This window comes from Patiria miniata, unplaced genomic scaffold, assembly GCF_015706575.1.
Source record: "Patiria miniata isolate m_02_andy unplaced genomic scaffold, ASM1570657v1 HiC_scaffold_30, whole genome shotgun sequence".
NCBI lineage: Eukaryota > Metazoa > Echinodermata > Asteroidea > Valvatida > Asterinidae > Patiria > Patiria miniata.
Window position 1 is genome coordinate 7,250,488 of NW_024037070.1, and position 26,692 is coordinate 7,277,179.

The 26,692-nt window shown below is 39.4% G+C and overlaps 1 protein-coding gene across 5 annotated transcripts in view; it reads left to right on the forward strand.

Moving 5' to 3' along the window:
- Nucleotides 1–25,552, forward strand: part of LOC119739552 (sodium/hydrogen exchanger 3-like) — a 32,945-nt gene extending 7,393 nt beyond the window's left edge. For 3 of the 5 annotated variants that reach the window (XM_038214532.1, XM_038214531.1, XM_038214533.1), the window contains exons 3-14: nucleotides 1,353–1,551; nucleotides 5,706–5,997; nucleotides 9,124–9,380; nucleotides 10,660–10,883; nucleotides 11,634–11,836; nucleotides 13,123–13,212; nucleotides 15,086–15,156; nucleotides 17,026–17,259; nucleotides 19,168–19,306; nucleotides 19,811–20,033; nucleotides 21,039–21,161; nucleotides 24,957–25,552. In XM_038214532.1, the coding sequence (XP_038070460.1) occupies nucleotides 1,353–1,551; nucleotides 5,706–5,997; nucleotides 9,124–9,380; nucleotides 10,660–10,883; nucleotides 11,634–11,836; nucleotides 13,123–13,212; nucleotides 15,086–15,156; nucleotides 17,026–17,259; nucleotides 19,168–19,306; nucleotides 19,811–20,033; nucleotides 21,039–21,161; nucleotides 24,957–25,336 (2,435 nt within the window). In that variant the 3' untranslated portion in view covers nucleotides 25,337–25,552. Of the gene's footprint in view, nucleotides 1–1,352; nucleotides 1,552–5,705; nucleotides 5,998–9,123; nucleotides 9,381–10,659; nucleotides 10,884–11,633; nucleotides 11,837–13,122; nucleotides 13,213–15,085; nucleotides 15,157–17,025; nucleotides 17,260–19,167; nucleotides 19,307–19,810; nucleotides 20,034–21,038; nucleotides 21,162–21,965; nucleotides 22,497–24,956 lie in introns of those variants that run through there. The other 2 variants (XM_038214535.1, XM_038214534.1) reach the window with 2 other exon arrangements.
- The last annotated feature ends 1,140 nt before the right edge of the window (nucleotides 25,553–26,692 follow it).

A 26,692-nucleotide genomic window follows, 5' to 3' on the forward strand; every position in this document is an offset into this window, starting at 1 on the left:
CAGACTGACAGCGCTGCAACCCCCCTAATTCAAGGTACAGGGCTACAAGAGAAATAACAAAAAAAGGACTCAGAAAAACCGAAGGTAGGAATTGACATTCCTCTTGAAACAGGACAGATCATACCGGTAGGTTAGAAGGAAACAAGCACTAGGCAAGGAATTCCAAAGAGATGCAGCATAAGGCCAAAAAAAAAAGTCTCCGGTTTCTGGTATGGAGCTTGCCCAAAAAGTGGTGCGGCGACACGGCTTTTTTTTTTTTTTTACCTGATTTTTTTGCTTCAAATGTCGGCTGATGACTGCAAATGGTGCCTGACTAAACTTAGTGCAAATATATGGGAGTCCAGAGAGGCCACATAAAGCAAATTCTCGACCATAACCCAATCTAAAAACACGTTAAAATTGTGCAGCAGCAGGATTCCAGTCAAACCAGTGAGTTTGGCGGTTTTGAGACATCATCTTTCATTGAAAAAAAACCTTTTTCATTTTGCCGACGCGCATGGCTACGGCGATGCGCGCGCATACCAGAAACCGGAGACCTTTTTTTTTTGGCCTAAGCACCATTGATATATCGATATGACCCCCCCCCCCACCCCCCTCCGATTTTCCCAGACAACAAAAGTGCCCCTCTCGCGGTCATAAATGTGCCCCCTCAAGATGAAAAAACTTGCCCCCTCGAGATGACAAAAACTGTCCCTCAAACGCACACATGAAAGCATTATGATCGGGCTAACAAATTGTCTCCTTTCTAATGCAAAAGTGACCCTCAAAAACACAAATACCCCTCGCACATTAACAAGATTGTGAACCTTTCTGTAATGGTGGGCTGAGGTGATTCAACACTGTTTCATGAATGAACAAATGTATAATTGTTCTCCAAGATGTTTAGATTATTTAAAACATTGCGCAGCTACTCCAAGTTTTTTTGAATCGATCGTAAGTTTATCGCAACAAGTTTGTTGCGTTTGTCCTATGGATGGCCCAAGCTAGGCACTTTTTCACTTTTTTTTGTAAAATCGGCTGCAGGTCTTGCACAAGTACAATACTCGACAAGCTTATGCTTTTTGGAGACCTCCATCCATCCATACACAATAATTCAAATGTTAAGTAATATTATGTACATGTATGTGTTGGGAAAAATTAAAGGTTTGATTGATTGATTGATTGATTGAACTTTTGCTCTTCCCCTTGATCTGCTTTGGGTTTGAACATGCATTCCAGTGGAATTGTATACCCTACCCCACAATTTATTGTGAAGAAACTGCAGGCATGTGCCCATTTAGCCTTTCCTGACCCTTTCCGTCTTCCTTGGAATTCGGCGAGAGATAACCTCGGAATTCTCGTTTGCTTTGCAGGTTTCCATTACACACGTTTACCGGAGTTTCTGCCAGAGAGCTGTCTGCTGATCATCATCGGCCTCGTCGTGGGTGGTATCATCTCGATCAATCCCAAGGTTTTCCCAGCGAGTCTCTCCTCTGGTCTGGACACCGACCTCTTCTTTCTGTTCCTGCTGCCTCCCATCATGCTGGAGGCAGGCTACTTCATGCCCTCCAGGTGAGAGGAATGCTGGGGTGTGAATCCCAGGGTGAATGGGGGGGGGGGGGGGGTATATTCCCCCCACACACTTTTCGACCAGGGGGATGGGCTATTAAATCATCGCCCACTTTTTCGTGATGAGAAAAGAAAAATGCAGATTTCGAGTTATTTTTCGAACATCCCAGCAAACAAAATGTATTCAATAGCACTGAAAAGTGGAGAAACAAAGTACAAAAGCTTTGAAACTGCGCAGTTTTTGATGTAAGCTCAAGTATACATGTTGATATACATCGATATCCCGAAGAGCGCCCCCTAGTGTAATGTGGTGTCCAGCCTCCCCCTCCCCCTTTTTCGAATTTCCACGGCCAGGCAATTTTTGGATTTTGGTCATCCCCATGCATCCCCCCCACTCGCCGGCACAGATTTACACCACTGGAGGAATACTTACATATTACGCATATATACATGTATATACTCTGGTTCCAAGACATGACAATCATCTGATATCTCTTAATAGATCATAGGTCAAGTAAATGTCACATTCAAGAATTGAACGTGATGCAGCAAAGCACTTTCTATGTCCGAGTGCATAGGCTACTCAAGGCACAAGGCCAGGGTGACGGTAATGTCATGTCCAAATTCTGCTAAATGCACTTCAAAAATCTGTCACATTTATCAAAAATCTGTCAAATTCCCCAGAATTACTCAAAATACACTTTAAACACGTAAAATCACATGCAGATGTTGTAGTATTGCCTTAATTAAGGTTCAAAATTACATTATAAACAATCTATAGTCACATGAAGATGTTATGAAATCGCGTAAATTTCAAGCAATACGCGGTTGCGTCACGACAAAATCCAGTTCGCAGTGAACCTCAGCACCTAGAACAGCCAACCTGTCCCATTATGCAAGGGTTTGATTGAAAAGATTGAAGGCTTTTTGAACAAATGTACCATTTTTTTTCCAAATTTGCTGTTTTTCTGTCAAAACCAATTGCTACAGAACTCTGCCAGAAATCTGCCAAAAACTCTCATTCTTTCAAATTTTCTGTCAAACCCTTTTTTGGAAAAAAAATCTGTCAAAGTTAGCCGAAAATCTGCTAAAACGGTCACCATGCACAAGGCATAAATAGACATTAAATGAGGGGATAATATTAATAGTGTGATAGAGCAGTCACAAACCTGTCGTCACTGTTTTGACAAAGTGATGAATCTGTGCACACAGCTGCAAAAGCGAGTTTTGAGAAAATTGCGTTTGAAGTTGGTCGATTGGAAAGAATGTTGCAACCTGACACCACTTTTTTTCTTCCCGATTCAGTTTGCAGCAGTTTCATTCATGTTTGAAACATGAATGTTACCCAATTTGAACGAAACATGAATAAAAAAATATTTCCAAGTTTTACTTGGGAGCAATTGCTTTGCAAATTTTGAAATAGTCGTGTCACGAAGATAAGTCGGAAGGATGTTATCATACATATGAGGTGTAAAAACAACCCAAAATAGGAGTCTGAAGGGTTGAAAATGCACAAAATTGAAAAAAGATAGTTTTTTTGGGGTAAAACAGACAGTTAAAAATTTGTTTAGAGAAGTTTTTTACAAACAAACCCTCTCTTGATCTAATTTATTAACCCTAACTCCCTAGCATAATTTACTAGGAACCATACCAATTCTGGCAAATTCCAGCGCCCACATGGGAAATTGTACACACACACTGTTGGACTTAGTTTCTGGAGGTACTGGTATGCCAAACTCAATGTAAAAGACCATCAGTTTAGGGGTACTGTACCCATCCCAACAGATTTCAACAACGCCTGCTGTTGGACTTTGGTTTGGGATGGGTTGAGTTCGGTTAGGGTTAATTAAAAAAAAATATAGACTTTTTGAACCATTTATGTAGAGCACTTCCCCTTCCCCTTTCCCCAACAGAAGCTTCTGGTTTACAGAGAATGACTTTTTGCTATGGAAAACACAGGCTGTGTGCCAAGGCACTTTCATTTTGTTCGTAAAATAAATGTGCTTCCTCAAAACAAATTCACTGATATCGAAGTCGATGGCAAAGTTTTAAAAATAAATGGCGCTAATACAGTCACTAGTTTATGTTTTAGCCAACCAGGTGTTTGAATGTAAACAAAGGAGTGCTTCTGTGTCATTGATTTATTGCCAACATTTAAAGATAGAAGTTACCAATTTTGATTTGTAAAATTGATTGTTTCTGATGGCTGTCTCATTAAAATTCCCTTTACAAACACAGATGCGCAAGTAATATACTATTACTCCCACGTATGGGTTTCAAAATGAACTGTTTTTTAACTTGTGATCCCATGTACTGTACACAGAAAAACAATATGCATGATGTTTAAACACTGCTAAAATAAACCAGTTGCCTGTGTTGTCATTTTCATGATCATAAACAAGATGTAAAAAGAAACAGAATTTTAATGTTAAGAAACGGTCATGATACAGTGATTTCCCCTTTTATGCTCATGTAATTTCTCAACCAAACTGGGGTGATAGAAAATAAAAAGCACTTGTTATTTGCTGACTTAAAGAAAGAAGGATATTGTCTTTAAAGCCCATAGGATCATTTGCAGTTACCTGGAAAAGAATTTAAATGAAAGAAACCCTGCTCAAAATTAAGATGGGACTGGTATCAAATACCCTATGGAAGTATTCCCTCTTAAATGGTATTGTTCAAAAGAAAGCAAATATTGAAGGCGGTTTCAAAATAATATGCCCACAGGCACACTTTTTTTACATGCGTTAGCAACGGAATTCTGTTACGAGATCCAAAAAATTTTGCATTATGTTTCGCTTTTTCCCTCTCAAAATGTACAATAGCCTTAACAGATTAGTTATGCACGCTTAAAATATTGAGCAACGTTGAGCAAAACGTTGCACAACAAGTAAATGATTGTGGGCTTTTCCATGGTTACTTGCACGACACTTTTTAACATCCTTACCACATTCTGAATGCTGCGGTCTTCGGACTAGTCGGACTATCTATTTCCTTTGTTTGCATAAACATACCCAATATTCATGGCTTTTCCAATGATGCGAACTAAAAAGTTGTATGTTCCCTCATTTGAGCATGTAAAAACAACGCGCCAAAATGACTACTAAAACTCTATAATATATTTATCTAATTATAATTATAGCCAAAAAAAGGTTGTTTGGACAAAAAAATAAACTTGTACATAGTATGTAAAACTGTATTCCATCTGACTGGCATGTACAACTCAAATGTCTTGTTGTTCCCATGTGATACCACATTTCAGGTTGTGATGTCCACTTTTGCATAAAATTACCCCCTACCAGTACGTAATTTGAGACTAAAAGTTTAAGAATAAAACTCTTTTGAGGTATGAGAAATGATTGAAAATGAGCAATTGAAATCAGTGAGTGTGTGGTTTTGTTAGTGAAATTCAAAATGTTACAATCTACACGAATGAAGCACAACTACCCTGAACACTTACTGCATATATGCAAGGTGGTAAAAAAATGCAACCCTACAACATTTGTCTTTAAAAAAAAAGGATGGGTGGATTTTTATGTTTTGGGTATCAGATTAAACCTGAGAGCTTTTTCTTTCAAATGTGGAAAAAAATCATGAAAATAGCACTTTGGTTTTGCTGAGAAAATGCCAATTATGTAAAAGTAGTCATTTTTCATCATATACACAAATACTTCAAACTGTGAAACATTTTACCGCAAGCCTACTGTGCAATTATCCTTCATTTAAATGCAATTTCTTTAGTATTTTGACATATTTATGATGCTCAAAAGGTTTAAAATAGGACTAAAAAGGATGAGATACCTTTTCAGGTGGAAAATAAAAGGTATTTCCATCTACATGTAATTTATGTGTTCTCTTGTCATATTACGTGCCTTGTTGTTTGTAAGGATTAGGACATGGACAAAATACCTGGTAGGTACAGTAACAATCCTTACTGTGGTATTTGTGTGTGTGTGTAGAAGATGCATTTTCTCAGCAACCCAAAGTGCTATTTACATAATTTTTTTTCAGTATTTGAAAGAAAAGGCTCTCAGCTTTAATCTGATACCAAAAACATAAAAATCCACCAATCCCTTTTTTTTTTAGGGCTGCATTTTTTGTGGGGTCACCCTGTATAGTGACCACTTTCAAACAAATTTCCCATTTTGTTGTTCCAGGTCATTCTTTGATAACATCGGCACCATCCTCATGTACGCTGTCTTTGGAACTCTCTTCAACACAATGACCATCGGTTTCTCCCTGTACGGCATCTCCCAGCTGGGCTGGTTCAGCACACCGGGGCCTAACGGCACCGTACACGTAACCCTATTGGAGTGTCTGACATTCAGTAGTCTCATCTCGGCCGTGGATCCCGTCGCCGTGCTGGCCGTTTTTGAGGAGGTGCACGTGAACGAGGTGCTGTACATTTTGGTGTTTGGGGAATCCCTGCTGAACGACGCTGTCACTGTGGTAAGTAATTTGCTGAGCTAAAAGTGGTTACCAGCCAAGATGTAATTTGTTGTCTGTTGCTGGTGACTGGTTCTGTTGCTGATTCTTGCTTAGCCCATTTACTAAGGGTGCAACCCTGCAACAAAATTTCCATAGACACTAGTGCTAAATGCCCATACTTCAAAATTCTTTTTAAAATATTTAGAACGCTCACAGGTATTTAAGCTGCACAGAAAGTGATAATCAACATGTCATCTTTCAATTTTTTTTGTAAACAAATGTACCTTTTTTTTGCAAATTTGTTATGTTTTTCTGTCAAATAACAATTTTTGCAGAATTCTGCCAGAAATCTGCCAAAAAAAATCCATTCTGTCAAATTTTCTGTCAAACTCGTTTTTTAACCAAAAATCTGTCAAAGTTAGCCGAAAATCGGCTAAAACGGTCACTATGAGTGCAAAAAAAAAAAAAAAAAAAAAAAAAAATTGACCAGGGTCGACAAACAACTCATTTTGCTTGATCGCATCACAAATGTTTCATTTATTATGTATTTGCAACATGTACATTTTGTGATTCAAAACAACTGTTTCCCCGAGTTGGCGAACCATACATGTATCAGTCTGTGACATATGTTTTTTTCTTTCAAAATGACCTTTTGTGAAGAGTCTTCACTTGATTGAGTGTGAGATGAAAATTCCCACTCATGCAAGCACATTGACAATTTGATGAGGTGCGGGCAATATGGTTTATACTGGTATGCTTCAGGATTTTTTAATGGTTGAATTTTAAAGTTACAGTTCATCATTTGTAGCTATCCAAAAAGTAACTGACGTAATTATTGTTGAAAATCATACTTGGTTGAAAGATAGTAAGTGGACTAAACTCCCGGTGAAATTATTCTTTCTGGCATGCTGTCATTTTGAAGAAATCTACAATTTTTCATCAAAAACAGATTTGTTTATCGTTGTTTTCATAAATAACGCTGCTGATAGTGCGCCCTCAGTTGACGTAATACAGTCATGTTTCGCAATGCTATATTGAATATGGTACGTATTCATACGATTGACGTACAATGTTGCCACATTTTTTTTATCATCAACGTTATGTTTTGCGTAATAGCGATACATTGTTATATTTAACCATTCAAGGTCTAAAAGAAAGAAATTTGCCAAAAAGGCGAAACAAAAAGGAATATATCATTTTTTTCGCATCCCGACTGTGACTTCAGAGGCACTCAAATGGGGGCTTATATACAATGTATACCATTTCAGCACCTTGCAGACATCAGACAGACAGATCACACAGACAGACATCAGCCAAACAGATATCAGACAGACACCGTAGGATCTTTTGATATCCCAATATAATTTGTCCTATTGAAATATTCAGAAAGCATGTGAGTGGTCACAGTCAGATGAAGAAAAACATCCTGGATGTTATTACGAATGCATCAGTTGCGTGGTTAACATTGTTTGTCTAATGCCACATGTTTCATGTCGACAGTCACTCAACATGCATGATTTGAGGGCATCTGCGGGAAACATACGCTCTAATTTTCATCTTCCAAATCTTTCAGACATGAGTGATAAAATGATGGTCTTGAAATTGTAATGAACTCATTGTCAATTTTCGACAGGCGCACAAAAATCCTGATCCCGGGGGCCGATTAATTCATGACCATGCAATTTAGGCTGGCGCACATGTATGTAAAATCGTTGTTAATGCAAATATTTGAGTAGTGGTCGGATCCAAGTTCAAATAATCAAAAACGAATTAATTATTACCCTTCCTCTCTGGCTGGCAATTTCAGCAAGGCCAGCCCAGCAGTCAAATCACCGTTTTTGACTGTTGAGTGCCTCCTGCCTTCATGAATTAAAGGTAGAGTGTAGTATTTTGTCGCTTGTGCAAACGGTGAAGTTGCAAAGCAGTGAGGAGGCAAGACGTCGAAGTCGCCTTGTTGGGTTGAACATCTTTCAAGATTTCAATGTGAACTAATCAAATCGTAAAAAAATTATGCTTGCGGGATGTTAAGCCAGGGTGTTCTGCGATTTAATGGAGAAATTTCCCCAGGAATTTTCCCCCTGTTTTTGAGATTTTAATTTCTCGGACAAACATTACAGTACATGTACAGCAAACGTATACTGTTGGATGGAGTCCATATTATTGGCTTTGCTAATAGTAATCCCACGAGCGCATGCTTGAACACGAAGTAGTGCGTCTGTGTCCAACATGCCACGAGGCCATAGGCTGAGTGGTACGTGGGACTCAGAGGCTGTTGAGTGGGATTGACGAATTTATCTTCAATCAAACTTCAATCAAAAACGCACAGTAAATATGGAACACGCACGCTGCACACACAATTTCCAGTGGTTGTCGTTATTATTACGTGCATGTTGTATGGAATGGCGTGCATATCTTTAAGCACAATACTCAGAGTGCAGTATGGACCGTGGCTGTGCTACGTGGTTTAAATAGCACGGCTTGTTGCCATGGATGGGCCAATCAGGATCGAGGATTCCAATTAAGATACAAAGGAATTTAAATATGTGTTTGGGATGTATTAAAAACTCTGTTTAAGACCTGTTGGAGTCTGGATGGGTGATAATTACCCGAGGCGAATACCAAACCAAGCACATATTTATTCCCATTCATAAATACCTTTTAAATAATCTTTTCAGTTCAAAAATCAAAACAAGTCAAAAACTAGACGTTGCCAACCATTTTGTTCAACAGTTTTACTTCATGTTTTATGAAATTAACACCCCTCTGACTATAATATGGAATGCCCCTTTACAAATTCCTGACCTCATAAGGAGATTGGCGTGCGCGTCGTGCGTACTGCGCGATGTCGCGCAAAATGCAGCTCGGCTGGTGTTGTGTGAATTTCGGACTATGAAATGTTGATTCACTGATAGCATTGCACGTGCCTACGTGAGGAATGTGAACGTTCAACCAATGAAACGTTAAAAGGCACCGGATTTCATGGGAGTCCAAATTTCATGTGACACTGGAAAAGTGTTTAAGACCAGCCAGCCATGTCTTTATCATCCGTTTAAGACCGGCCACGTGACGGGCTCTCAACCAATGGGAATGGGTAAACTGTATTTATGAATTAAAGATAATAGTAGTAATCACTTTGTGTTTTTCAAGGTCCTCTACCGGATGTTTGAATCCTTCAATGCCATCGGTGCGGATAATCTGATGGCCATCGACATCGTCGGTGGCTTCTTCTCCTTCTTCGTGGTCGCCATTGGTGGGGTGCTGATTGGACTTATGTATGGCTTTCTGACGTCGCTGCTCACCCGCCTGACTCACAAGGCGCGAGTCATCGAGCCCATCTTCGTCTTTGCCATGGCCTACATGGCGTACCTCACTGCCGAGATGTTCCGACTTTCTTCGATTTTGTCGTAAGTCCGATTTAAGTAGTCTGTCGTCCAATTAAACATGTACCATGGAATGGGGTAACTTTGGCCTATATTTTAGATAAAAGTGAATAGAAATCTCTGTAAAACAAAATGTCTCCAGCAAATTTATATAATTAGTTTGCAACTAATTATATGCAACTGCAAATTTAATGCCTTAGTGGATTTGAAGTGGGTAATTAAGTTAGGTAAAATTTTACGATGGCAAAGTTTTTGTGTGTGTTAATATTGGTCAATTAACAGAATACTGATATCTTAAAGTAAACAAGGTACCGGTATAAAAGGCAGAAAGACAGACACACGCAAAACACAAAGCTATTTTCCTGGAAAATTCTGGGGGCGTTATACCGTAAACACAAAATGAAAATTCTCGGCCTAGCATTGATCATGTTGATGTATAGCATTTTGTGTGTCCTTATGATCTCTGTAAGCATGTGAACTCTGTGTCTATAAATCTTACTGCTGTCAGAGCTGCATTTGTGAAGATCAATGGTTGGATTAGCCGACTACCAGCAAAGTTATTATGTCAATGTTTAGTTGATGCCATTTTAAGCTCGTTGGCTGCCCATAATGCATAGGCCAGACTATTTGAAATGTCATTTTATTACCAAGAAAAAAATATCTTGTTACACTTAGAGCAATGAAAATTGCTCTGCATATGTCAGTACAGATTTGATTGTAGGTGCATGCACCGATATATATTTAAATGCCTAATTATTACAATATAACACAATTTTGTCATCAAGATTTTTGATAACCCAAAATTGGGTCTTCCACATTGCTTCCGGGCCAATTTCATAGAGCTGCTTAAGCACAGAATTTGCTTAAGCACAAAAAAACCTTGCTTGATATAATCAGGTTACCGGCCCAAACGCCATGCGATGTACATTGCTTATGACTGGTATTTAGCTGTTCTTTACTTAGCATAAGATGTTTCACTTGTTTTCTTAAGCTTCACAAAACAAGGGGAAAGGTCAATTTTTTTGTAAATGTTGGTTTCGAATATCTGGTTTTTTAAATCTAAACCGAATAGTTGAATTCCAACTTAATTATAAAATTTTTTTTCTCCAGCCACTACTTTGAAATTGATTTTACACACACATGGCAAATTGGTCACTCAGAAAGTAAAGCTATCAAATATTTCTGTGCGCTTGTGAGCAGTTTCAAAAGCGAACTGGCTTATTCACTAGTGTAAGTGCACTCTGAATTTTCGGAGCAATTTTCGTCTGCTGTGCAAAACTAGACGGAGTCGTTCTTCTTGCAGGATTGTCTTTTGTGCCATCTTCATGAAGCCCTACGTGGAGGCCAACATCTCCCAGAAGTCCCACACCACCATCAAGTACTTCTTGAAGATGTTGAGCAGCATCAGCGAGACCATCATTTTCATCTTTCTTGGCGTCACAACGCTGGTGGACCCCAGTCAGCATAAATGGAACACCGTCTTTGTCATCTCCACACTCGTCTTCTGTCTGCTTTACAGAAGTATTGGTAAGTTGTATGTGGTGGATCACAACTGCATCACAAGTCCACGGTATGAAGTCAGTCCACATGTCCAGTCATAAAATGGCATGTTAATTCTCGCGTGCTGCAGCCGAAAGCTTCTGAAGGAAAGCAGGATCACCCCTGATGTTTTTGCACACCTCCTCGATCGTGTTTTGCGCAAAACGATCGAGAAGGTGTGCAATGACATCAGGGGTGATCCTACATTCCTTCAGAAACTTCCAGCCGCAGCGCGCGCCTTCCGCCACGGTCTCCAGCGCTGCATCAACATTGGAGGACGCCAAGTCGAAAGTGGCAGATTCTGAAAGAGAGTAATTTTTCTTATATGGCATTTAAATTTTACCCTCTTGCGCAAAGCTGATGAAATTCGCTCCATTCCGGTACAATTTGTTATGCCTTGTTTACAATGACCTGAAATTTTGGTGGAATTCCATTGACAAACAACAGAGTTATTTAGGATCAAAAGTAGGATACATCGTTGTACATGTACTATTAAACCTGGTTCATTAGTTTTCACTAGAGTAAAAATGGGATGCCTTCTGACTGTCATGGACGACATCCATACACGAACCTTGTCCAAAGCAGCTAAACAGCAATGGTGCCATAGAAATCCTGTTGACTGCAGTCACTGCTTATGGTCACAGTGAGAAAAAAGGGTGGGAATCGCAGTAAAGTGGGTTGCCCAGGGACACCTTCAAATATGTCCAATCAGCAATTGTGTAATAATTGATCTTCCAGGTGTCATTATGCAAACCTGGGTGGCCAACACCTTCCGTCTGGCTCGCATCTGCAGGACAGAGCAGTTCATCATGGCGTACGGTGGCCTGCGGGGCGCCATCGCCTTCTCACTGGTTGCCTTACTATGCAAAGAGACTGTCCCGAGTAAACAAATTCTCTTCACGGCGTGCATTGTGGTCATCTTGTTCACTGTCTTCATTCAGGTAAGGGGTGGATGAGGAACTCGATGAAGAATTCGTCACCGTTTTCATGAAGAGCCACACATAATGTGGATTTTGAAGAAAAAGCGTTTTTAGGATAATCGCTAAAGAAGTTTCTCCTATTTTAAAACTGCAAAAAATACTACTTTGCAACAATTTTTGCTGTAAGGAAACCTTCACATGATTCTGTGAAAGCTGAATTTTTACGTGAACCCAGTAATTAGAATGAATGCAGTAGTTAATTAGTGAAAATTAGTGAAAAAAAATTAGTGAAGATATGTGTCTCTACGTGAAAATAAAAATTCAAGTTTCTTACATTTTGGCCCTTCCTCTATTGTTGTGTAGTATTTTTTTGCCTTCAAATCAAGCTCTGGAGCTCAGTCAAGTGGATGGAATAAAGCCGTCAGTGGACAAAAAGATTTGGCACATGACATTTTTAAACTACCATATCTCAGAGACAAAATATGCACAAATTATGTTTTCGTCACCTTTGTTTAAATATTTTAATACCATTAAACTGAATTTTTGAAATACGCTCAACAAGTAGGTGAAAATTGCTGTCAAAAGCGGGTTTCCGTCTTTTTGCACCACCCTGTTCAATTATATGTGATTGGCAATATGGGCCATGCCAAGATTTTAAGTTGCCATCAAATGACAACTCTAAAAGGAACCCAAACATTCCTTAAAAGCAGTGAATTAGAAACTTAACAACTTCACCAAAACAAAATTATATTTTGTTCCTCCTGTACTTCATATTATTTGCTCTGAATTTTATTCATTACTTCAGACAATTTAAAGATAAACTATAAATGCCTTTTTGGTGTGGCACCCAAAAAATGAATTTTCAAATTGGATTTGGAAATTTTCTAGCATTACATTGCTCATCGCGTAGCTAGGATCAGACCAGGCGAACACAAAACATGTGATTCCACAATTAACATACAGTAACATCACTTGATATGAATATATTTATAGCATTTCGGTCAAAACTTTCTGAACAGGAGCGTGCCATTTAAAAACCACTTTTTAAAAACTGTATAAAAGGCCTGCAAATGCAAACAAGCAAATTTATTTGTTACATGACATTCCTTTGAAATTCTTTCAGAGAGAAAATCAAAAGTTTGAAAAAAGCATGTATATACAAGCTTTATTAAATTGAAAAGGAAAGTTCAAGACTTTCTTTGTAATCTATTTGTATTTATAATATGATTTTTCTTTTGTTTCAGTTCATTTTTCATTCACTTCAACACTGAATGTTCAATTTTGTGTGTGTAATTCTTCACAACTAGGGAACAACAATCAAACCACTCGTGGACAAGCTGAAAGTGAAGAGGGCAACAAAGCACAAACCTTCCATGAACGAGGAAATATTTGAACGGGTGAGTCAGTGTTGACATAGCACCTGACTTGTCTCCATGTAGATGCATTGGTACATTTTCAGTCTCGGTTAAAGGTACAGTCCATCATTTGCAGCTATCCAAAAAGTAACTGACGTAATTATTGTTGGAAAGCTTACTTGGTTTGGAGATAGTAAGGGGACTAAACTCCCTGTGAAATTATTCTTTCTGGCAAGCTGTCGTTTTGAAGAAATCAATGAAAGAAGGCCTTTGGCCAACGATGCGTCTAAAGACATATCGTTGGAAATGTCTGTTAGTAGTTGTTTTTTATTCAGCAAAGGGCACGCAAGCGTTGACGTGATGCACACGCATGCCCAGTTGCTATAATTCATCGGTTCAGCGCGCGACATCCTGAGCTGCAGCGGCTGAATGAGAATGAGTCTCGGACACTGAATTCAGGCTCAATTCAAAACATGACTCGGCAACTTTTGATTTGAAATCAAGATCCTGGAATGTTGCTTTCTCAGAATATACAACATTCACTGAGCTAAAACTTCATCATGTTAGTTGTTCAGCACCCTTCTTTAGATTTTGAGCACTTTTGTTACCTTAAACGAACAAAATGCAAACGTTACAAATGATGGACGCTACCTTTAATAGATAAGGAAATTCTTGTTTTGTATCATGTGTACATACACCAGACGGGTGTCAAGCGGATCTGGTAAGTTTTTATTTCTGAGTTTAATGTGGTTTTTATACACAATGGCAGAAGTTAAAAATTAATCGTCAGTTGCATCGTCATGGCAGAAATAAAAAATTAATCATCAGTTACATCGTCATGGCTGAAGTTAAAAATTAATCGTCAGTTGCATCGTCATGGCAGAAATTAAAAATTAATTGTTAGTTGCATCGTCATGGCACAAGTTGAAAATTAATCGTCAGTTGCATCGTCGTGGCAGAAATAAAAAATTAATCGTCAATTGCATCGTCATGGCATAAGTTAAAAATTTATTCACGCTGCAACGTCAGCTGAATCGTCATGGCTGAAGTTAAAAATTAATTCATGCGCATCATCAGTTGCATGTTTCATTAGGTAGCAAGTTAATTTTGATGGGTGGGGAGGGGGTGTTACACGTTAAAAAAAAGGGCACATTGGTTAAAAAAAAACGGGGCACTTGGAGTCGTTCCTCTCTCTTTTGTTTTAACTGTTCTTTCAATTTAACCATTGCATTATTGTCACACAAATCTGTTTTTAAAGAGCAACTTTTTTGTAATGCAATCCTTGAAAATTCACCTTTATGTATCATCTATCAGTTTTTTCAATTTTCGGTTTGCTATTTTCAAGGGTATTTTGGTGCCGTTGTTATTTGTTATTTGTATTCTTATTTCCATATTCATGAGCAAAAGTGTGATGTCATTTCAGGCACAAACCTCACTGTTACAACTAGTTTCAGCTCCAAAAGTTGCCCCAATTTTGGATATTTCGTTGTCGTAACTTTTCTTTTCTTTAGTGATTTGTTGTTGTGTCAGTACGTGGCAGTAAGCTAATGAGCAAGCTTTTCTCAAAAATGTTTTCAATGAGCAAATTTTTCTTTTCACAAGTTGAACAGAAAACAACAAAACTGAACAGTGTCTTCCTTAAATGACATCACAGCATAGAAACAGCATCTCAGTTGTCTGGGAAAGCATCTTAAATTTGAAATGTTTAAAGAAGTGCAGTTTTTAATAAAATTAACCAAAAAGGGATGTTGAATAGTTTTCATACATTTAAGAGAAGTAGAAAGTTGAACAAAATAAAAAAGTCATTGCAGGGACCCTTTTAATGCATCAGCCTAGTTTTGTCTTATATATGTTGGTAATAATGGACAAGTTTTCTTTGATCAACGTAAGTTCTCCCTTTCTGTTTTCCCACTAGCTTGGTGATCATCTCATGGTTGGCATTGAGGAGATTCTAGGCCAGTACGGACACCATCACTGGCGTGACAAGTATGTAGAAAAATAGTCTCTTGATCTCCAACCAGTGATTTAGTGTTAATTTGCATGCAGAGTTTGTACAGCAAAACAGCCTTTCTGAGGTGGAGTTGGATAACGTCACTCAAAGATGCGTGCTCTGTGCTCTTCACAAAATAGATTTTTCCTAAAGCTCGACGCACTCCCTTCCGATTTTACCGGTTCCCCAGATCATCAGGCAATCGTTCAGAGGTGTGCGCTGAAAATTCGGATCAATCTGACCGTATACCAGGCGACTGGATGTTTTTTTCACATCTGATTTTTACTAGATCCAATTTCACAGGAAGCAATATTTATGTTGACCAATCAGATTCAGGAATGAAGTCGCATGGTTGTCATCATGTGACCAACAAAAAGTGGCTCATGGTCGCACTCCAATAGAGTCTGCGTGTTGATTCATATGTAGAACAGCTAAGTTACGGAGTGTTCTAAACAGTGGCTAAAATTGTACGTGAAACCATCAAAGAAACATGAGCCAGTCTTTGTGTGCATATGGAATTGTATTGCATTGGCTGGCATCATATGGTCTCCAATCAGCTGCATAGTAAATGGTATGGTATAGGCTGAACATGTATGAGTATATGAATACCAAATTGACTGATTTGCATTTTGTGCTTTCTAAAGCATTTTATTGTGTTCCGTGCGTGAGTAATAAATTCACCTTGTGGCTATTGTCCTTGTTCATGGCCAGATGGTATTTTAAAGCCCTGTTTATGATTTACATGTATTATAATAATTTGTGATTCATCGTTCAGTTCAATCTACTTTGCAGATTCCAGGAAATATATGGTAATGTCAGGGGTGGCTTTCTCAAATTTTAGTGAAGAAGGGATCAGGTTATTATTCTTTAAAATTGACGGTGAAAATTGAACATTTTCATCATCAGCTCTCTCTACATTTGTGCTTGTGCACCCACTCTTGTTTTACTATACTCCCAAGGACAATGCTTTGTGTTTTCTATTGTCCCTGTAAGTTATTACTCTCCCATAGACTAAGCACACGAACCTACTAAAGAGGACCGTTCTGGACAAAAGACCCAACTCCCGAGGACTGAAAGGATCTGTTGTTCTCCCTTTGTGTGTCTGTCCTCGGGGGGTTATGCACAATACGTACATTCTTGGTTACAGTGGTTACATAACCAGAAAGACTATAAAAAGGCGTATAAGATCATTCGCATTTACCTCAAAAGTAACCAAATTATTGTCAAAAAAGCTTACTTTGACTAAAGATTGTACTGGAGCTACAACACCCCATGTAATTATTTTGTCTGGCTTGCTGTCATTTAGAAGAAATCAAGAAATGTAGGTGATTTCCAATGATCAGTCGATTGATTGATTTTTTTTTAAATAAAGAGTGCTCTGGACAAAAGCGTGTTTTGTGATCAAACCCTGTGCATGGTTTTGCACTGTTTTTCTCAAAAAGTGTTATATCCACTGATATGAAAGTGGAACAGGTTGAACAGGTCATCTTAAGATTTTGGGTTTTATTATCATTGAATACAAAAAAAATTCATGAAAAATAAATGATACTACATGTATATGCCTTTAAAATAAAATCATTCAAATGATGATCGTAATACTTAAGTTATATATCACTTGAAGCTTTGCATGGCAGATGACAAAAATAGACAAAAATTGCGGGTAACACCATGTGGAAAGAAATGTCTTCTTGGAAGAAGGGGGTTTCTGAAAAGAACCCGTTGGTTGAGTGTAGAACTTGATGTTTCGGACAGTGTGCTCTGTCCGTTTTCAGGAGGGTGAAAATTTTTCAGAATATTTTTCAATTATTGTTACCATTCACATCCTTTCTTCATTTCGTTCATAATTTTTTTTTTTTGGTGAACAGATGGGAACACCTCAACAAGAGGTTCATTGAACCAATGCTCTTGCACGAGCGGAGGAAATTGGGCGATCCCAAAATCTTGGAAGTCTTCAGTAAGCTGAATGAGAAAGACGCCAAGGATTACATCAAATCGCACGGTTCCTTCATCCAATTACAGTCCAACCAGTCCCTATCCAACATTCTGCGCACTCAGTCGTCGGATATGCTGTGCACAGGCTCAGCCCCTTTCAGGTACAGGTAGGACGTGTATCTACTAACAATTCTAAGTGGAAAGATAGATAGATACCGATAGATAGATAGATAGATAGATAGCTATGTACATGAAGGCTAAAGTGGTGTTGCTAATACATTATCATGATATGCAGCTTCCGTTTTACCAAATGCTGTGCACCCATGGCCCCTTAACCCTAACCGCCCTGAATCCTTCAAAATCCTCTTTACCAAAGTGGAGGAATTTGGAGGATTGAGGTTACATGGCAAAAGTGCGTTACTAATTTCGTAGGATGCACTTTGTCAAGGTCTTGGGCCGGACCTTGTGTTGTTTTTGCTCAGCCATGCATAAATATAGGCCTGCATTATGCTTGAAATCCTCGGTACTGCTCCAGGATGTCACTGGCCAAGCCTCAACATATTGACAGTCACTGCCGCAGGATTTTGCAGGATTCAGGCAGTGGTCAACCCTCCACGGACCATATTCAAGAAATAATAAATGAATATATGCCATTTTTCCATGAGGCCAATAGGAGGATTTTGCAGGATTGAGGCTACATCCTAGCAAAAAGGCCCAGGGGGTTTGGGTGAAAGGGTTAATCCTCTTCTCGCTTTTCAAGAAAGATTGGTTTAAGGCCCCGGAAAATGTTGGATTCTGGATGCACTGTGATGAAATATACTGAAGTATATACTTAAACTTATAAAACCCGAAAGGATGTTTTTTGGTTCAAGTTAAAACAAAATGGTTCCACTGGAAGCGGATGAATTTCTGTTCAAAAAAATATTCACATAGGCCTAAACGATGTAGCTCTCAATATATTTGCAGTGTTATTTGTTTGTTACAGGGAATGGCAAATATAAAAGACTAACAGACCAAATGCATCTTTATGTTTATGATCGATAGGTGGCAAGTTTGGGGCTAGACAAGGATTTATCGGTCTACTGAGTTTTTATGAGACAAAACTTGCAGGGGGTAAAATATGAATAGTTTTTTTATTAAAACGAAACTACACTGGAATTGGCGTAAAGCATGACTAGTTTCAATGACAGCCCGTCCCACTCCTATTAGGTTGGGATGTGTGTGTGTGAACATTTGTGAATGTTGAGTACAGAATGCTAGCAATGTCACTGGAACTTTTTAATGAAAAGAAAAACCTTCAGGGGACAGGTATGAACATTTGCCCCTATTGAAAGATCGAATGAAAAAAAGATCCTGGAAGGCATAATCAACTTTGCCACCATTGTCATGGCCGAGGTTATTGCTTTCGGGTCAAAGCTTCCATCATGGCGGAAATATCATAGACATGTCCTGATTTTAGATACATTGAGAGAAATGTCAATTCTTCACTCGTAGCAGCGCAATTTCATCGTCGTAGAACACTGCTGGCTGGAACACATTTTTGCCCAGGAGTAGGGGGTGCTGAAGCATATTCCAGCACCCCAATCCAAAAAGTTGGGGGTGCTGCAGCACCCACAGCACCCCTCGTTCCCGCGGGCTTGGACTCCCACGTGCCCATCAGACTTCATTAGAAAGTTCAGCCCGTGTGGATAAACGAGCATGTGATGGTGACATACTCGATTATCCACGGAATTTATCCGGAGATCGTTGCTCGCGTTCAACTTTGCTGATGGTTCGGCTCACTGCAGTCTGCATTACCGAACATCGATAGGCTTTAAGATCCTGTTAGCTCGATGGTCGAGTGGTAAGACGTCTACACTAGAAAGCATGAGGTTGTGGGTTTGAGTCCCACCCGAGTGATTTTTTTTTTCACTCGGGAGGTAACACACTGAGTATACAGTGTTTATTTGTCGGTGAAGGGCAAAACCTAGTTTGAGGGGCAAAACCTTATTCGATTGAGGATTTAAGAACTCAAATATTTACCAAGTTATGCAAAACAAATTTGTTTTCTTCTTTTTTTGGTCTTTTTTGTCCAGTGCTCTTCCTGTTAACGACAGCGTCCCGTGCCTGGATATGCAACAAATGGGGACGAACGTTCCCACGAAACTTTTCAAAGAGTCTTCCTCGCATCACCTTGACCTTCTAGCGGACAATATGTACAAGCCGCAAAGACATGTAAGCACACTCTACATTTTGTCGTCTGCTGTGATGTGCCCAAGGGCATCAAATGTCACCCAAGGCGAAGGCATTATTTTCCCCCAAGGGTTGTCATAAATGAACTCCTGAAATATCAGGTCATCATCATACATCAGGTAGCCATATATACACAATGGAAATCTGTTTGAGAAGTCATAGGATGTACGTGAATTGTTTTTGTTTTGCTGAAAGAACACACACCTTTATTGTGGTCCGTGGACAGAACTTTAAAACGGTGGTTGTGTTTTAAATTAACTGTAACTTGTAAAGTACATGAGTGATTTGAATGATTCTTGTACTAAAAGAAAGCCTATGAATTGGGCCTTCATATCCTAGATGTTGAAAGTGCTACATGCAGAACTTCACTAAAATGATGGTCCTGACATTTGGGTTTCCTTTTTTTTTTACTCAACTTGTATAAAAAATGGTTCTGCTTGAGGAGGAAAAAACTTAACCATTGACATTTGTGGACTTGTTTTACAGAACAACCATCGCAGGTCACGGCACATGGACGTCGATATCCAGGAACCAACGAACCTGATGCATCGCAGCATGAAGATCCAGCTGCGTCGGATCTCCCAGAAGCAGGGCATGAGACACGGCAGGGGCACCAACCCGCTGCTCAACTTGGCCCTGAAAAATAGCAGCAGCGACAAGCACCTCGCTAGGCGTCATCATCTGGAGCAGAACCATAACAAAGAACCTGGTAGGTTTTGTTACGAAAAGAACAAGATTGGCTGCAGAAGAGTGAGCCGTTTCCAAAAATATTTAATTCCCTAAAAAACCATTTGGACTTGATTGTTAGGTGTTTTGTATACACTCAGCCATGGACGTCAATCCTGGGGAGGACATTCCCCCCTCCACCCACCTCCCCCCACATTGTGATGGGTGGGGGACACAATATCAAATGTCCCCCCAGATTTTTGAACTTGTGCCTCATTTACAGGGCCCTATTATGTACTACGATCTTTTGCTAAGAAAATATTGGTTAAATTTGTCAGAAATTGCTTCAGATTGCATCACTGAGCTTTTAGAATCCAAAATTTTTTAGGGGCCCTGAAGCGGGCCCCGAACCCCACGCCTTTAGTGGAGAATGTAACAGCTTATTCAATGACTTCAACCTCGAAAATGATGTTTAAGTTACTATCTTTTGCTAAGAAAATATTGGTTGAAGTGGGCTGAAATTGCCTCAGATCACACCACAGAGCATCTAGCATTCAAATATTTTTGAGGCCTTTAAGTGGGCACCGAACCCTACACTGTAAAGGCTTCGCGCTCGCATTAGTTCTTATCAAGGTTTATATCCCGCCCTTTTGAGACGCGATTGATGCCCCTCCACTCGGCATCAATTGAATAAGCCATTTGCGAATAACCTATACCCTTTGCGAGTTACATTTGAATAACATCTGGTAGACTGACTTGTTTTAACTTTGAATTCTCCAGACCAAAGACACTGTTGCTAATGACATCATTCGGGGCATGCTCTTGCATAATTACCTAAGAGATGCTTGAGAATGGCACAAAGACACCAGACCATGCCGGAGCTGGGGGTTGCTAGCGTAAGGCTTGCCCCGAATCACATGATATAGCAACAGTCTCTTTGGTCTGGAGAATTCAAAGTTTGCCAAGCATTATTCAATGGCACAGCTTTAAATGAAAGATGGATGTTTCCGTCATCCTTCTTAAAATGTTTCCCATCTCTCCTGTGCAGAGAACCTCCCCGCATCGGCTGAGCATCCCGCTGTGATTGTGACCTTACAAGAAGAAGACGAAGACGAGGGCATTACATTCAGCGCCAAGGAAAGCTTCGACGAAGCTGACGCTGGCATAGACAGTAAGTGTTGATTTCTCCAAATTAATACCCTTTGCTCACTATGCTGATCTGATTGGAAGATTTCATTTTTAAATGTTTGAAAATGGTGCATGATACCTTTCAGCTTTACTAAGAGACATCTCATTATATATATAAATATCCAGGATAAATTGCGAAATTGCAAGATTCTTGACAACTTTTTCATAATCTTCCCTCATACTTTTGCTAACTCAATGAACAACAATACAATATTTTACATCTGAAGCAGGTCAATGAAAACCTAAGCTGTTGGAGTTTCAAACTAGGTTTTGCCCTTCACCGACGTATTAACACTGTATACTCAGTGTGTTACCTCCCGAGTGAAAGTTGGAAAAAATTCCATCTTATGAACTGTTGGAGTTTCAGCTCAGTAGATATACTTTTTCAGAAAACTGTTAAGATACATCTTCATTTTTCTCGACGAATAAGCAAAGTTTCCATTAAAAGCCCTCCATTAAAAACTCTCCCTTACGATCACAGTTTGTTACTTTAGAAAGTAATTATCATTCATGGATACGTAACTGATTGCAAACTCGACTAAATTTGGTCAATTGGGAGCAGTTTTTGAAAAAAAAAACAGGTTTTTTTTGTCTTGATGGTTGAGTCCTAATCATCGCAAGGAAATAATGGTTACTTCTCTTTTCTCAAAGATTTGATAATGTTATTTACTAACATCAAGTAGAATCTGTCATAATATTCCAGCAGTTTTGATTTTTGAAAGTTTGCGTATGCTGTCCATTACATTCAAGGATTGATATTCATCTAGATGCTTTTTTCTCCTGACAGCTCAGCACGGAAACTTTGCCAAGGATGATGGATGTACGGTGATATAAAAAAAATAAAATCCTGTAAAATCAATTACTCTCTGGAAAAACAAAAACATTAAAATCAAACCGATGAAAAGAAATTACTCCAAATGGAAGTCAAACAAGGTTTTCAGTCGGTGATTTCGTGGATTTCTTTAAAACAGCTCTACAGGCTGCTAGAGGGGGATATGAACCCATGACTCACTTTTGAGAGGTGCAGCTTATTTCACGAAACATACGCAATGGCATAAAGCCGGCCTCAGGTCGGCCTTGCGATGACACGGATCAGTGGGTGACTGACTTTATAGGATCAAGCTGTGCCTGAGCTACGACCCTTGGGAACATTTCAGTCCCCGATTTTTTGTAACCTGAGTATGACTGCGACAATATTAAGACGATCAGCATCAGTTGGCGCTCACAAAAATAAACAGTTCTAATCAAAAGAGTAGTTATTTATCCTCGTCCAAGATGTTTAGATTATTTAAAATGTTGCGCAACTACGCCAAGTTTCGTGAAATCGATCGTAAGTTTATGGCGCAGCTGCGCAACAAATTTGTTGCGTAAGTCCTACGCATGACGCCAGCTACGCACTTGTTCGTGAAATCGGCTGCAGATGTGTTTACCACTGCCTATTGAGCATTTTGGTGTTCCAAATTCGGCGATCAGAGACGTAGTTGTGTTTTACAGGTCACCCGATTCTCTCCTCCCTGCAAGAATTTCTGTTCCGTTTCATCGTGTGTAGATACTAGACAGGAATGCAGAAGCGTTTTGTGGTCGTGCATTGTCAATCCTAATATATTGATTGATTGATTGATTGATTAATTAATTGATAACTTTATTTGTTTGTTTATAGACGTATTGAGTGATACTGGAAATTGATATTGGTTGGATCTGACGTGCTGTAGATTTAACTTTAGTTCCTGATTTTTTCCCCTCTTTTGATGTGATTTGTTCATTTGATATTTTCCTACCTCCATTAAATTTTCCTCCTTTTTTCTTTTTTGTCTTTCTTTTCCGTTTTTAACTAAATGTTCCATGGTGCAATAAAACTGTGGGCTTTAACCAGTTTTCGCACCGGCATTATTTGAACATTGACCGGACCCAGGAGCGGGATTGTTTTTCACGAAGCTCGATGCAAAACGGGTTCAGGACATCATCTGCTGGTAGCACAACCTCAACCTGAGTTTGTCGAAGATTTGTCGAAGAGTGTCAGAAAAGCAACTTTAAATAGACATGTCGAACAGTTGCACTCTAAATTATGCACAAATGTTTCAAACAAAGTATGAAACAATGTACAAATGAAGGCTTTTACATGTTTTGTACCTTTTCCTGTGTCTGTCCATGTATGTGTGAACATTTCTAACCCATGTGTGTTCCTTTTGTCCCCCTTGAATTTAGATTTCGCATTTTTACATGTAGTCCCAGGTATGGTATATGGACTAACAACGTGAATGAAACCGCATGTCTACTTCTTCTCATTCTCAAATTCCAAATTGCAAACCACAAACATGTTATCATCAGACTGGTTCCCATTTGACCCAGCATATCCCACTCATGTCATTCGGACCGACATTTTACTCAATAAAAGTTGATGAACGTACAGCGAAAATTGACCAGTACAATTTAAGTACCATACCAGTAACCTCCTTCCCGCCCCCCCCCCCCAAAAAAACCCCACACACCAAAAGAATAGTTAAGTCTGTACCGTAGCTTATTGGCCCATTGCTAGCAAGCGTTTATCTCTTGTTTCTGTGAATTTCAACAACTGAGAATATTTCTATTCCTCCTGGATGGGATGCCAGTTCATCGCAGATATAAGTCTGTCACGAGCTAATATGGCCCAGAGCCGAAATTTGCCATATTCTGCATCAAAATCTCTAATAACCTGAAATGTACCGTTGCTGAAATATCACTTCTAGGTGTACATTTTTAAGGATTTGAAAGGGTGCCATAATTTTGACACCAGTATTTCATTGGGCTTTTCGTTCCACAAATTGGGGTTGGCGCAATCACTAACATTAAAGTGGCATTCACATCCTGACCAGTCGTTTTGACTAGCTCCATATCTAGACCACATGTCATATCATCATTGCCATTGATTATCAAGGTTTCCATTCAAGATGGTTCATCGAGGTATTTCCTGGAACCAAGTTGTAAAAACCTGTTTAAAGCATGTCAGCCTTTCAGTCTACAGCGCATCCCAGAATTCCCGCAAAATGTTTTGCAAGGCTCTAGCGTTGCCATGGTACATACCGCCATTATTTTATACCATTTTAAAGCTTATCCCTGGTAAGTATTGGTTTGGTTTTCTAAAGGTTTTTGAAATGATTCATGTTCAAAAAAAGGCATGTCAAAAACAAACTCAACCGATTTCAAGGAAAATCAGTCATGCACATTTTTTCTAATGTGGAAATGGTTCATCATGTTTATGACGTAACGATCTCGTTGCCTTTTACTTTTTGTGTTTTCTATTCTTTTTGATTCACGTAGACTTCACCATAAATCATGTGAATTCACAATATTGTTCTTCGTTTCAAGTTCAATTTTGAAATTCACGTGCAAGCATATACCTATTCAAAAAGCAAGCTCAAAGTATGACTCGAGTTTGCATACAGCATCATCTATTTCCTTCGAAAATCTGTTGAGTTTGTTTTCGACATGCCTTTATTTGAACATGAATAATTTAAAAACTTTTTTAAATATCAAACCAATACTCGCCAGGGATACAGTTCAGATTCCAAGCTTTAAAATGGTGTAAAAATATTGGCGGTACGTGTTTCCATGCCGACGCTAGAGCCTTGCAAAAAATATTGCAGGGTATTTTGGGATGCGCTGTAGATTGTTGTAATGCATGATCCCTTATAAGACTTGCTTGGAATGATAACACCCAAAATTGAAAAACCAACAAGTAATTGTTTTTCTTTCTTTTTGGTGACAGAAGGTTAACTCATGCTTTTTGTTAAACATGCAGAATCAACAGACGAGATTGTCCAGACAGCTTGCGAGAAAACCTTGCCGTGGAAAACGGAAAACAATCCGGAGGTCTCCGTCCGAGCCGAGATAAACCCCCATCAGTTTGTGATGGAGTTTCCCCAGAGCCCCCGGAAAGTCCCCCCAGCCAAGCCCCTCGTCTCTCCGTCAGACAGCACCACGGATGATTCGCTGCCTCTGACTGCTGCCGAACAGTTGCCATGGAAATCCGGCGGTGAGACATCGCCCTCATCGCACGGTTCGTTGGATGTTGGGGACGTAAAGTTCGAAGGCACAGGCAGTACTAAACAGGACGTGGAAACAGATGACAGCGTAGAGGATAGACCTCTTGAAGGTGCAGACCGCGAAACAAGATTATGAGCAGCGAGTGCAATTTCCTTGTTTGAAGGAGATGCGAAATCAATTTAATCATTCCTTCCTTCTTCCTCATCTGGAGTATATCTTAAGCATAACTGGGAACAGTCTCTGAAAGAAAATTCTCTACCAATTCTAAAATTGAGAATTTACACCATTTGCATTAGTGGGGGCCGTGGTACAATGGTTACGGTGTTCAACTCGTGTGCCGTGGTACACAGGTTCGAATCCTGACAGGGAACATGGTCATTGTGCTCTTGAGCAAGGCACTTTACCATTATTGCTTCACGGTCCTTCGGATGGGACGTAAAGCCGTAGGTCCCGTGTGTTGTGTAATGCACGTTAAAGAACCCAGTAACACTTCTCACTAAGAGAAGGGGTTTGCCCTGGTGTTTCTAGCAGTGGCTGCATTATGCGCTGCAGCACCTTGTATACCCTTTATAAAGGGGCTACATAATGGGTCTCATATTTTTCATAAACTTCATTTACCTGTTTTTAAAAATAGACATACATACCAGTGCCTTGAGTACCTAATTGTTGGTAGATACGTGCGCTTTATAAGACGCCGGTATTGGTATTATTATTATTAATGGAAATTGTGATACGTCATGTACACTAAGGAAAGTAATAATTTTGCAGACATTTTGTATCCAATCCCCCCTTCTAATCCTGAAAATCAGTGACAGATTTTAGGTTTGCTGTGAAATGACCCCGAGTGAATACTTCAGAAATATTGTAGATAACATTGCAACAAGGGCGTCAATCGCTTCTCAAAGTGTTTGGGGGGGGGGGGGGGAGGTACCTTGATCAGAGCGTGAAGCTCAAAGCCCTAACAGTGTGGGGTTCTCGACGCTCTGTGGTGCAATCTTAGGCAATTTCTGACCACTTTAACCTATTTCCTTTCAAGCAAAAGATCATCATTTAAACATCATGTTCGAGTTTGTAGTCATTGAATCAGCTATTCTGAGCTATAGAATCAAATGTGGGCTACAATTTATATTTGGGGATGAAAAAAAGTGTGGGGGGGGGCAATCTATATGATATCCCCCCCCCCCCACTTTAAAAAATGTGGGGGGGGGGGGGGGGGAGGTCGGGAGGGACATGTCCCCCCGTCCCCACCTATGGACGCCCATGTATTGCAAGTGAACATTTTTAATGGGTTGGATTTGTATAAATTTTGTTTTGTATAATTTTCCATCTAATGTCTCTTTTTTTCTCCACATCATCCATAATTGCACTTATTTTAACTGTTCAAAATTATCTAATATTGCTAGCTCATAGAGCACATTTGTTAAATATTACTTGTAACTTAATGACAACATTTTTGCACATCTCTCCATTGAAAATCACTCATTTTTATTT